This window comes from Physella acuta, unplaced genomic scaffold (genome assembly GCF_028476545.2).
Source record: "Physella acuta isolate Inbredline_101_S28 unplaced genomic scaffold, ASM2847654v3 ptg000503l, whole genome shotgun sequence".
Lineage (NCBI taxonomy): Eukaryota > Metazoa > Mollusca > Gastropoda > Physidae > Physella > Physella acuta.
Window position 1 is genome coordinate 181,475 of NW_026732022.1, and position 12,925 is coordinate 194,399.

The 12,925-nt window shown below is 33.8% G+C and overlaps 1 protein-coding gene across 1 annotated transcript in view; it reads right to left on the bottom strand.

Moving 5' to 3' along the window:
- Positions 1 to 8,188: 8,188 nt before the first annotated feature.
- LOC131944704 (paramyosin) overlaps positions 8,189 to 12,925 on the bottom strand; it is a 36,939-nt gene continuing 32,202 nt past the window's right edge. Inside the window, exons 4-8 of the mRNA XM_059305498.1 lie at positions 12,277 to 12,402; positions 11,598 to 12,079; positions 11,272 to 11,376; positions 10,984 to 11,038; positions 8,189 to 8,594 (exon numbers count right to left, since the gene is read on the bottom strand). Of these exons, the coding sequence (XP_059161481.1) occupies positions 8,359 to 8,594; positions 10,984 to 11,038; positions 11,272 to 11,376; positions 11,598 to 12,079; positions 12,277 to 12,402 (1,004 nt within the window). The 3' untranslated portion in view covers positions 8,189 to 8,358. The remainder of the gene's footprint in view (positions 8,595 to 10,983; positions 11,039 to 11,271; positions 11,377 to 11,597; positions 12,080 to 12,276; positions 12,403 to 12,925) is intronic.

Here is a 12,925-nt window from a genome sequence, read left to right on the forward strand (position 1 = left end):
GTGATATCTCTATTTATGTGTACTTTGTACTGTATCGTTCTTTGGCTTATTATCCTGCTATTTATCTTCTCAATAAACATATAAAACCTGTTAATCGTGTTATCATCAATATTACACACGATGTGATTTTATCAGTTATAACGAATGTGTGATGGTGTAAGTTCGTTCAAGCTAATCGTTTATGTGTAGGTACCTTTACCCTAGTTTTGATAGTACATCATACACTCACTCACTTGTATAAACAATAAAAATTCGTCAGCGCATAGTAAATAATTTAATTTAGTTTTGGTGAACAGACACGTGATAAAAAATCTCAGTGGTCGCGAGATGTGAGTGAGAGGAGTGGGTCACGGGTCGCATCAGTTTCAAACTTTTAGGAGTGGGGTGGGCGTATGATGACACCCCAATTAATAATTCCCATGGTAACCATACTTTTTCAACTTCAATTTATAACTGTTAGTTTACATTGCTTAAGCACAGGTTCATTAAAGTAGGGGAGTGTTGAGAGAGAACATCTTTCAGAGCAACCAGTTCCGCTTCTAGGTGGATTAATATAATGTGTACACAAAGTGATGTCATTTGACATCAGAGAATAGAGTGAGGATACACACCAAAACATCTTTCATGGTGCAAAAATTGTATATTATAAATCATAAGAGTTAAGCATGTAATCCACCTAAGCAGATTTGAGCGACACCACATTGGGCAATCGTAAATCAAATATTTACTCGATGGTTGGATGTGACTTCCAAGTAACGTTTAGATAATATCAAGAATGGTTGAATACAACAGTCTCCAAGTGTAAAAGTATAAGTTTGTGTGTGTGCGTGTGTGTGTGTGTTTAGAGTGTGTGGGGGAGGAGACACTAACAAAAGAATAAAAATATAATTGTAAATTTGATTGTGTCCGTTGACTTAGTCATTTCGCCGTACATTAGTTTCCGTATTGATTTGTTATGCATAATATGTGATATGATTAAACAAACTATCACAACTTACGTTAGTTAACCTAACGTTTAACTCACAGACTTACACATTTAAACAAACTATTACAACAGACCGCACTAAATAGTCAGTAGAACAATGTATCGACCTACACTTGATTTATAGCTTAAAGGCATCTGTTGACAGGAATTAAAAATGTTACATGGGTGTCTTTATTGTTACAGTTTTGAAAAACAATTATCTGCTGACGTACATTAGTCGCTCCCCTTCCCACACTGTGAGCACGCAACGTTAAACAGCCACACAAAATACACACTGATTAAAAAAATAGAAACGTTCACCTTATATCTGTCAACTTCATCTTGATAAAAACACAACAGAAGCTGTTGGATCAATTCTTTCTACATTCTATAGTATTCGAATTCACGTAATCCATTTTAATCAAAACACAGAAAAACATGCGGCATTAGATGATGGATTATATCTGGTTACTGTCACGTTACAGGAGACGGGAGATGAGCAAATCCGAGTTAGTGTGTTAAATGGAGATAACGCCTTGCAGAAACAAGATTTTGTAAAATCTGCAACATATTGTCTGTGGCAAATCTGCAATTTGTATTAACAAAGAAAGAAGACAAACTCGACTTAAAGCTTCTCAAGCACAAGTGGTGGGGGACACGCAACATACACCTAGTGGCTTACCTTTTATTTGATAGAAAAACTGTTTTCTTAAGTAAACAAAAACTAAATTGTGTTAGACAGCCTCAGTGTTTTGTATGGTAGTGTTGTAGATTGTTCTCGGCTTAGTATTTGATCGTATTGTTTACATGTAGACCAAATATCAGATATCTTTAAGCAACACCCCATTCAGCACAACACGATAAGCAGCACACCGCCTGGTCTACCCTAGTACAGTAAGACATTTACATTTCTGCAGTTTAAAACTAATTCCATTAATTGACTGTAACATGAAATGAACAATATAAAAGGTTGATGGTGCTAACCTTGTCATCGCTTTTATTAGAGTTTCATAAGTACAAAAGAATAACTTTATTTCTAGTAATTCTTGCTTTAATAGATGGACCTTATATAATTAAATTATAATGTAAAGACATACGAACTGAATAAGGCATAATATAAAATTGTTGTACCTTTAGTGAAGTATTAATTCACCTACTACACTTGTGCTTTTAACATGTTGGAAGCGATAAACTAACACCACAAAAACAGAGATCGATCCACCCACCCCTGTAAAGACATTTTTCCTTCCACACCCCCCCCCCCCTCATTATTTAAAATTTTGTATCCACTCACCACTTTTTTCTAGGACGTTTGGCTCTCTTTACCTCAAAATTGAAAAAGATGTTAAAAAATAAAAGCCACATAAAATTGTGTTGTCTAACTATCATTGCTTAACTCATGTTAGGAAAACCAAAGAAAAAATAAGGCAGACGAGCAGGATGCTAAAGTTATCTCCTTTTTTATCTTTTTGTAACACATGATGCAACTCTCTATACTTGGTACATGCAAATGCTTCTTTTTAAGTTGAAAAAAAAAGAGAATACCTTCTACTTGCAATCGTATATGTTATGTCCTGTCGGATACCCAAACTATTCACAAAAATCCAGTTTCACTTTATTTCAGATGCCTTTTCCCCAAAGAGAGATACATCAGTAAATCTGAAACCAATTAAGTTGTCAGGCTTGTCCCCTTCTATTGAAATTATTCCTTCCCGAATTGTACTACATTATTTGATACAGCCCACTTATTTATCTCATATTTGTATTGTTTTGAAACATTGTAATCATATTTGAGTTCAATATTGAATATTAAATAAAAAGGTAGTAAGTATATACGAGCAAAGTGAATGATACATTAATAAATCAGTGTACATCATATTCCATGTTTCTGTTGCAGGTAAACGATTCTTGTTGACACAAAGATAAAAACGTACTTTTAGTTATACATATCAAACTAGAGTTATCATTGTGTCCTAAATGTTAAAGACGTCAGTTGACAGTAGTCCGAGAAGACACATACAAGTTGATTGTGTTGAATTGGTTAGGCATGTGTATGGTAAACATAGGACATGACTTGACATGGATTCTAAATACATAAAAGTTTAATAGAGTGGGTTTACAAATTTAGTTTTTTACATTCGTTTTTTTTTTAAATAATTTCCCAACCACCATTTTTAGTGTTGTGCATCTATAAATTAACGATAGATAATAATCATTAAAAAAGTTTAAAAAAACCCACGTTTTCTGATTGAACTAAAAAGTAGAAAATAAATGCTATAGGCCCTACATCACAATAATGCAAGCGATCACTCTACTATAAGCGATGAAAAACGTGGGGCGCCGAAGTAAAAGTTATATTACTATTGATTAGATAATACTATTGACTTTTATTAGGGAGCTTGTAGAGAGTCAACAGTATTAGAAACTGTAAGAAAATCACGGCGCCCCACGTTTTTGCTCGCTTATAGTAGAGTGATCGCTTGCATTATTGTGATGTAGGGCCTATAGCATTTATTTTCTACTTTTTAGTTCAATCAGAAAACGTGGGTTTTTTAAAACTTTTTTAATGATTATTATTTTCTACTTTTTAGTCTTTGTCTGTTTGTTTGCATTAAAATCTTGCTATCGATTTTATCTTTTCACTTTTTTTGGGTAAACGAAGACAACTCGTAAAAAGACAACTCGTAAAAAGACAACTCGTAAAAAGACAACTCGTAAAAAGACAACTCGTAAAAAGACAACTCGTAAAAAGACAACTCGTAAAAAACACGTTGTTTGAATACGTTACTGACTAGAACACATAGATTTGAACCCGTGTCGAGTGGGATAGCAATCGTGTGCCCAACCACTCGACCATATCGTCTCCCCCAAACTGGCCTACCTCCTGTAAGTTTAAACTCGGTTCAAGCTAAATTCTCTGCCCCTAAGCCTGTGGCGACATGTGATCGTTCGCTTCACTGCGCGCGAGGTACGCGTCGCTGGTTTTTTTTCTAATGGCTAGCAGAGGAGAATTATATATATAGATTATATAGCGGTCTAAAATGCTCAATAAAATGTTTCCATTGATCAATTTAGTAATAATAACAATTGAATATTCAATGGTCATCCAAAAGAAAGCTTCCCTGAAAATTTCAGCGCGCTAGCTAACTGGGAAGTGCCAGAAATTTCGATCGCAAGATTTGATTGGAAAGACAAACAAATAAACACACAGAGAAAGCAAGTTAAAGAAAACGTGGGAAAAAACTACTGAAGCAGGTTAACACTGCGCCTTGATCTGCTCTATACGAAATAAAGAAAAGTTCTTCCCCTTTCTTCATGTCCACAACCACTGACCCAGCAGCGCTAGATCTGTTAGATTTAACATCAATAGTAGCACACACCCTTACAGTTTCAAACTATCCCGTTATAGATGATTGCGTAAATATAAATAAAATAGAATCCATACTTCCATTTTTTGTTGTTCATTTTTGGTCAATTTTGTATACACATACAATAACTCATACAATGTATTTGTCTTTAGGTGTTATCAGTATTTCTTTTAATGCACCTCTTCGGAGTGTGGGGGGGGGGGGGGGGGTCATTGACTTAAGCACGTCCATTTCCCATCCACTTGCAAAAATTAGAAAGAAAATATATATTTTTATATAACAATAATTTTATAGAAAATATATATTTTAAGAGTGCCCACTCCCCACACAAACTTAACCCCCCCCCCCCCCCCCGCAGTAAAATGGCCTAAAACAAATACTGAATGGTACAACATAAACTAATGAAAAGACAAAGTTTCCGTATAAGGATCAAAAAGTCATAGTTTAGCATGTATTTGTGAACTTGAACATGTCAATCATACAGACGTTTTCTACTCAACAGAGTCACGTGTATGTAACAGATGTTCTCGTTGTGAAGAGCTTGATGATCCCACACTTGTCTGTGACAATTTGAACTTTTGATCAGTACGTGGATGCTACGGTCTAGATTCAATCGAACCCTAGGAATATTTGTACCATCACACGATGGTTTTATCTTGTCCGTGTGACACTTTATAAAAGCACAGATAAATTCATTGGAATTGGTCTGTGGTATGGAGATAGGTATTGTACGTCCATATAAGATAAGTATGTCTATACTAACGCTGCTGGGTCAGTGGTTGTTGACATGAAGAAAGGTCAAGAAATTTAAAGTATTTTACGCAGACCAAGACCCAAAGTTACCAGCTAAATTAGTTTTATTATCGTTAGGTTATAGAAGTACAACACAATACATGGTGGATGGTGAACTCACAAAACAACAAACTTGTAATCACAAAGTCAAATATAAGACATTTACTTTGACCGGTTATTATTTGCATTTATATCAATACAATAAACAATGAATGTCCATAAATATCTGTCTGCTTTTAAAAAGAGAAAATGTGTTAAGTGTAAGAGACTGCATCAAAAGGACTGAAGTTTCAAGTCTTTAAGAGAATGTTCTTAAGATGTACTTTTGTATATGTATGTATAAACTAAAACATACAATTTACATTTTATGTTGAGATCATAATTTTCCAATGATAAAAGCAACAAGGGACATAACAAATAAATTATATTTCAATGTATACGTATCTTGATAAGTTCCCTTGAAGGTTTCTTTATATTTTTTAAAATAAGTTCAAAGTTTGCCGCTTGAAAGAGAAATATTAGGAAAATAGTTATTAATCTTTAAAGTTGCATGTTTAAACACATTTTTTTAATTTTAATTTATAGATTACACTATATTCACAAAAGAATGTTAAAATGTTTGATTATTTCTAGATATCTGTGTGCGTAGGCGTATATATATATATATATAGCTTCCGAATGTTTATCCAGAGATAACGAATGTAGATGACACGTAGCATGGAAGCCGAGGTGTGTCTATCCTTGGTAATTCATATAGCTACAAGTGTTTCTGTGAACCGTAAAAAATATTTTTTAAATATGTAATACATAATGTAACATATTTGTTATATATTACTGTTGTGAATTTACTGATAAGCGTGGCGTTTAAACAAATGTGTCGCACAACCTAAAGACAAACAAACACACACGAGTAAAAAACACAAAACTAAATAAAACACTGGCTCGTTAACACTAGAGTTTTATTATATCTGCAATATCTACACAAAGACAGGCGATTCTAAATCTCAAACTCGTACACAAACTACGATTTAGCAACTATATAAAAGTACAAAGAAGTAACCTACACTAGCGCGGTAGAAGAACTGGACTGTTATACAAGGTTGTCGCAAACATGTACACAAACAGGTGCAAACTATGATTAATCCAGTTACTCCAACAGCCACTGATGCCAGTTTGATTTTACAGAATGTCATCTACTAAATTAAAAAATAAAGTGAATATTTTGTCAAAGTTGTATTAATTACATTTATATTAAATACTTTTAAATAGTTTTTTTTATTGGTTTACGAAAATAAAAGATGTTTTCATAAATCCTTATAAAAAACAATATTTTTTATATCTCCGTCTAGAATACTGCACCTAATCAAATCCTTACAGTATAACAACATATGTGCGTCACCGCAAGCATGCATACAAAATTTCGAGTGCACATATACACATGTGAGCACGTATGTGCAAGCATTTATGTGTACTCTAGTGTGCATGTGTTAGTAAGCATCAGACACAATATTTGGTTTAGCTCACACACACAAGATTTGGTTTAGCTCTCTCACACACACAAGATTCGGTTTAGTTCACACACACAAGATTTGGTTTAGCTCACACACACACACAAGACTTGGTTTAGCTCACACACACAAGATTTGGTTTAGCTCTCACGTGTTGGGCAGAAAACGCTGGTTCTAAACGTTGTTGAAGATATAAAACAAATAGAAATAATTGTGATATTTTATTGTAAAACCAAAAATACAACACCAGCCAACTACTGTAAAAAGTACGTTGTGTTAGTCAATGTGTAGTTAGATCCGTTTAATTTCCTTTTAATTTTAATGAGCAGTGTTAGTCTGGGCAGATTTAACCTAAATTTTTTAATATAACTAATACATCTTCATGTGTCAAAATAATATGCGCCATATTGCACGCTAAAACTGTGTACATCCTGCTTTTATTTCTGGCTTGGATTCCATAGCATTTGTTCATATAAAGAACAAAGTACTAGGCAGCACTTGTTTCATTTAGGTGGTTTTCACCTAGATGAGTATTAGTCCCTAGTTATCGAGGCTAATTTAGGAAAGGGACCGAAACCGCGACTTCAGTGAAAGCAATCATGAGATCCATTTCTTGAAAACGGGGATAATAACGTAGGGGTGTGACGTCATAGACCCATTAGACATAGCGTCGTTTAATTTGTTTGTGTTTGGTATAGTATTAAATTTAAAATTAAAATGAAAATATCAAATGAAACAGATAAACATGATTTATATTTGTTGAAAGTCTCAACTAAAATAGACAGATCGGAAAAAACTTCAAAGATTGTAAACATTGTGCTGCAGATTTGATTCTCACTACAGCTGAGCTTTTTGATTTTGCGATGTAAGGCTCTGTGCTAACATACATATATATATATACAAATACATATACAGGAATAACCACACACACACACTATATATATATATATATATATATATATATATATATATATACACTTGATAACTAAAAAGATGTTTTAATTATTATATGTGTTAATGTATGTGAATGTACAGTCACAATGTTATTGAATACATCAAAAAAATAATAACACGGAAATATTTTTTTTTCAAACTAAAGGCAGTAGTGATCAAAATGACAACAGTTCTTTGCAGTATAATAATAAAAAAATTCTTTAAAATTTATAACAAATTAGTGTTTGTTAAGTGAATTAATTCTAACAATCGTTTTTTTAAATAGTTCATAATCATGTAGTTCAAGGTATAAGTATTTTTTTTAACAATTAACATGAAAATTATGATTAGACCATATACCTAGTGCTCACATACTGATAAAAGATATTTAAACAGAGCAGTCTTATAGTCTATTAGAGATATGAGCTTAGTGTCGTCAAGTATGACACATTATTGGTGAGTACATTGAATAAGCTAGAACTCCCAAATGATGACTAAACGAATAACATATAAACCACTTAAGTTTGTGTAGACATGTAGTCTACAAAAACAGTAAGTTGTTAGCGTGTGTATTACATGATGGTTACATATTTTATTGTTTGAGAATTTAGCATCCACCATATTTCGTGTTGTACTTCTATAAACTAACGATAATAAAACTACTATAGCAGGATAAAGCTGCGTCTTGATCTGCGAGGAACACTCGAAAGTAAAGTTCTTGACCTTTCTTCATGTCAACAACCACTGACCCAGCAGCGCTAGTGTCGGCACATTTCACTTCTGTAGCCGTACATCACTCGTCTCCAGCCCAAACACCAACTCTAATCAGTTTATCTTCCCTTTCATGTAGAGTTACACAGACAAGATATAGCCCATCATGTGGTGATACAAATTTACCTGTTGTTTGATTAAAATGTTGACCGTTATATTCACGTACTTTACCAAATGTTGAAATAATTGATCCAGTACTGACAGGTGTGGGCTCATCAAGCCTTACATAACAAGCATATCTGTTACATACACGTGACTCTGTTGATTAGAAAACATATGTATGCTTTATATGTTTAATTTCATAAATGCTCTGACTATTTGAATCATACAATGTGCATTTACATTTTCAAAAATTAAAATGTGGATGATCAGTATCCATTAAATTTACATAATTGTAACTAAGACTACAAATTTCAAATATTAGTTTAGTATCACCCTAGGTTAGTTTAACGTATAGTACAAATTGAAGATATTAGTTTAGTACGAGTGTATCTCGTCACGTAATATGTAACTAGCACAGGGGTCGGCAACCTGCAGCTCGCGAGCCGCATGCGGCTCTTTGGGTGTCCAGTTGCGGCTCTTCAGCTCCATGCACAAATATTAATAATTATTTTATTTTCAAAACTCATACAAATATTAGTCTGCAACACTCGGTAATAAACGATATAACATAAGATATAAACAATACCCATTCAATATTATATTAGTATATTTAGTTACTCCCTATCTCAGTGTACTTCCTATTACATTGTCCATTCCGAATCGAAACATTCAACTTCGTAGTGGATATCACAAAGAAACTAAACCAGCTAAGTGTAAAACTGAACGGAAAAAAACCCAGTCTATTTCTTGCTTGAAGAAGTGGTTTGTTTCGGAAAAAAATACTTTTTTTGTTGAATACATGGTGAGCGGTAAATTACTTAATTAGAAAAACATCTGAAAAAAAAATCGTTATAAAACCAAAGCTACTATTCAATCACTTCAGCATTAATATAAACAAAATGAGGGATGTTTTCACTGAGAGATTTGAGCACTTTATAACAAATGCAAGTACTCTTGCTTACATAGTAGATCCTCTCAACACAAATTCAAATGAGATTATTTCATACATTCAAATATTCAAAGCTTTTTTTTTAAATCTAATATATAAAGCTCAATTCTGTATGTAAAAATACATGTTTGTCGTTGACATAATTTGATGGATTAAAGTGTTAGATAATTAAAGTCCTTATGGTCTAAATTTATGAGTTAAAAAATTAATATTGAAAGTTTTGGGAAATAATTTTCATTTATCAAACTGAAAGTAATAATTTTCGGCATCTTCATTAAACACAAGTTTTAAAAAAATATCATCTTTTACAAAAAATTCTAATTATGTCTTTATTTAGTCCTATAGCACTTACTTCCCTTTGATAAATTAGGAAAACACAATTACTTCCCTTTATAAAACCATTGCATTAGTGGAAAAGAATTTACTTTTTATTACTTTGTTTTGGTGTTGAGAAAAAAATAATTACATAATTAGCGGGGATTGATCAAGTGCAAATGTTGTAGGTATTTTACGGATAAGCTTGGAGTATTAAAATTATTCATTAAATTAAAACAGGCGCGTTCGTTTAAGTGAGTACAAAAGACTATGAATAAGTTGGGGTACTATAGTCGTTTATTAAGCTAAAACAGGCGATTCCGTTGGGTTTGCGTTAGTGGTTGCGGTTTGATTTGGTTCGTTTTTGTTCTTTCTTTTTTCGTTTTTGTTTGCGTTTTTTTCTTTGGGTTTGTATTTGTGTTTTTGGTTGGTTTTTGCGTTTGGATTTGGTTTGTTTTCGTTTGCTTTTTCATTTTTTGTGTGTGTGTTGTTATTGGTTGGTATTGGTGTTTGTGGTTGTGGTTGGGTTTGTTGTTAGGTTTTTGTTTTCGTTTGCTTTTTTGTTTGTTTTTTCTTTGTGTTTGTATTGGTGTTTGTGGTTGTGGTTGGGTTTATTGTTAGGTTTTTGTTTTCGTTTGTATTTGTAATTGTGTTAGCGTTATGTTTGCGTTTTGTTGTTTTGGTTTTGGTTGGTTGTGGTTTGAGTGGGCAATGCCGGGTTTATGATGATTAAACACACAGGTGATGGTCTTTAACAGAAAGGTTTTTCACAGAAGCCAGAGCAGGGCCTGGCCGGGACGGCTAGTTAGTATGATATTTGTAAAGGATTATATATGTACTATTGATATATTGACATAAAAATGTTAGTGGCTCTTTAAAAGCCGGGTAATGTTGTAAATTGTAACTTTTGGCTCTTTCGGCTCAAAAGGTTGCCGACCCCTGAACTAGCAGAAAACAAACCGCAGTTCTGTAAATGTCTTACTGTACTAGGGCAGACCGCTGTAGGTCGACCCCCGACATACCAGGTGGTGTAATGTACCAGGTGAGGAAACAAACACCTGACGGAAACCCACGGGTCTAGAGACTGGCACTATGGGTGAGTGAAATGTTCCATTCTTTATCACGTTATGGTCTGTCTGGCTAACGAACATCACGTTATGGTCTGTCTGGCTAACGAACATCACGTGATGGTCTGTCTAACGAACATCACGTTATGGTCTGTCTGCCCAACGAACATCACGTTATGGTCTGTCTGGCGGTTTCATTTGTTTAAAAACGTACCTATTAGATTCAAATCTTTGGACAATTTTGAAATGGCATCTTCAATATTTTGCACCTAAAATATATATTTTATAAAATTAATGAAGAAGTCACATAGTTACGTAGAACATATAATAGCTGGCAACTTGTAAGTGTAGAACATAATTCAATGTTTTTAAAAATTATAAATGTATTGCTTAATTTATGAAAACATATGTTAGCAACTGGTTTATTAACAGAGTGTTAATAGTTAAGGGCGGATTTATCAACATCGCAATTTAATGTTTAATAAAATCACTATACATATACCCTCGTTTTTCTTTCTTCTCTAGTTTCCAAGTTCTTGTTAAAGACTTGAATCAGTTTGTCAATAGGCATCAATCTCTGTTGTGGTAGTTTGTACATCACATTGTGCTAAAGACCAGAAGAGTCAATTAATGCATTAAAATTTTGATTACTTTTACTTGACATAAAAACTAACATAAACATGTGTTTTAAATCTAGTAATAATATTAAAGTATAACTGGCGACAAAGCTACTATGTTGAGTTTTGATTTAACATGGTTATTACATGTGAAATAAGTTATCTGGCCAGTATGTGTAAAATTGTGTACACACATAATTAGCAATTTTACCTTTTCTATTTGTGTTGATGTATTCAGTATGGTTTTAGAACTCTCTTCTTGTAAGGCAGCCATCAGATCAGAAAGTCTTTTAATTTCTTTTTTTATACTGGCTGTTTTATCTGTGTGATCATTCATCTCTATGTTTAATTTGTGTAATTTGTTTTCATGCTCTATCATATCTAGAGACAGTTTCTCTAGTGTTTTGTTTGACTTGGATTCTTTCCCTTTTAAACTTTCAATTTCTTTGTTCAGCTCCTTTACTTTGTTATCTTGTACACTCATTTGTTTTCTGAGGTTTTTAAAATTCTGCTTTTGTTTTTTAGTCAGTTGTTCAATGTTTACCCCCATGTCACTCTGTTCTGTTACAAAGTTGTCTCTCCATTGTTTTATTTCTGATATGTCATCTGTAGACTTGTGTTGTGTGTCCTGTAGTGAAGACAGTGTTGTTTCAATATAGGCGAGTCTTCGCTCTAGGTTAGGATGTTCTTCAACTGAGAATATTCACAAATATAAGTTTGAAATTTAAAATACCGAAATCTTGAAAAAAAAGTGTGATAAAAATTAAACAAAACCAAGGTATCAATCGTACATTTTTTTACAAAATACAATACTTGTACATATTTTAAAATTATATCGAGTATATGATGATGCTATTTAACGTGTTACACCAAAGCATACTATAATATACCCGCTGTATGTGTGACTTGTGTCTTGAGTTGTCTTGTTGATTCTACTGTTAAAAATGATGCTGTTGTCTGTGTGTCAGGCTGTGGTAAAGATGGCGTTGGTTTGTTGACATCCATGTTGTCCTCGCCTGGTGGAATCGCATTTATAATTTTATTTTAATTGCAGTTTAATTGAACAAGGATACTATAGTACACACAATAAGTTTTACTGGTTTAGCTAGTTCAAACTATAACGCCAACCATGTAATGTTCTGATGAAAAAAAAACTTTGATTATCATCTAAATTTAAGCAAACACAAATAGTTCCAACACTTCATTACTGAACACAGAGACTACATTACCATAGGCAGAGGCGTAGCGAGGGGGGAGGGATGCGGGCGGGGGGTGCGGACTGCACCGGGTGACACCATTTAGGGGGGTGACACCAAGGCAAAAAATAGCAAAATATATAGAGGAAAACTCGAGCGGGGGTACAAATCGAATGTTTGAGGGGGGGGGGGGGTTGCAAATCGAAAGTTTGAGGGGGGCGGTGCAAATTGAAAGTTTGAGGGGGGGGGGGGTGCAAATCGAAAGTTTGTCCCCGGGAAGGGTCGATACTACTCTGGGGGGTGACACCATTAAGTGCCGCACCGGGTTAAACCCGACCTCGCT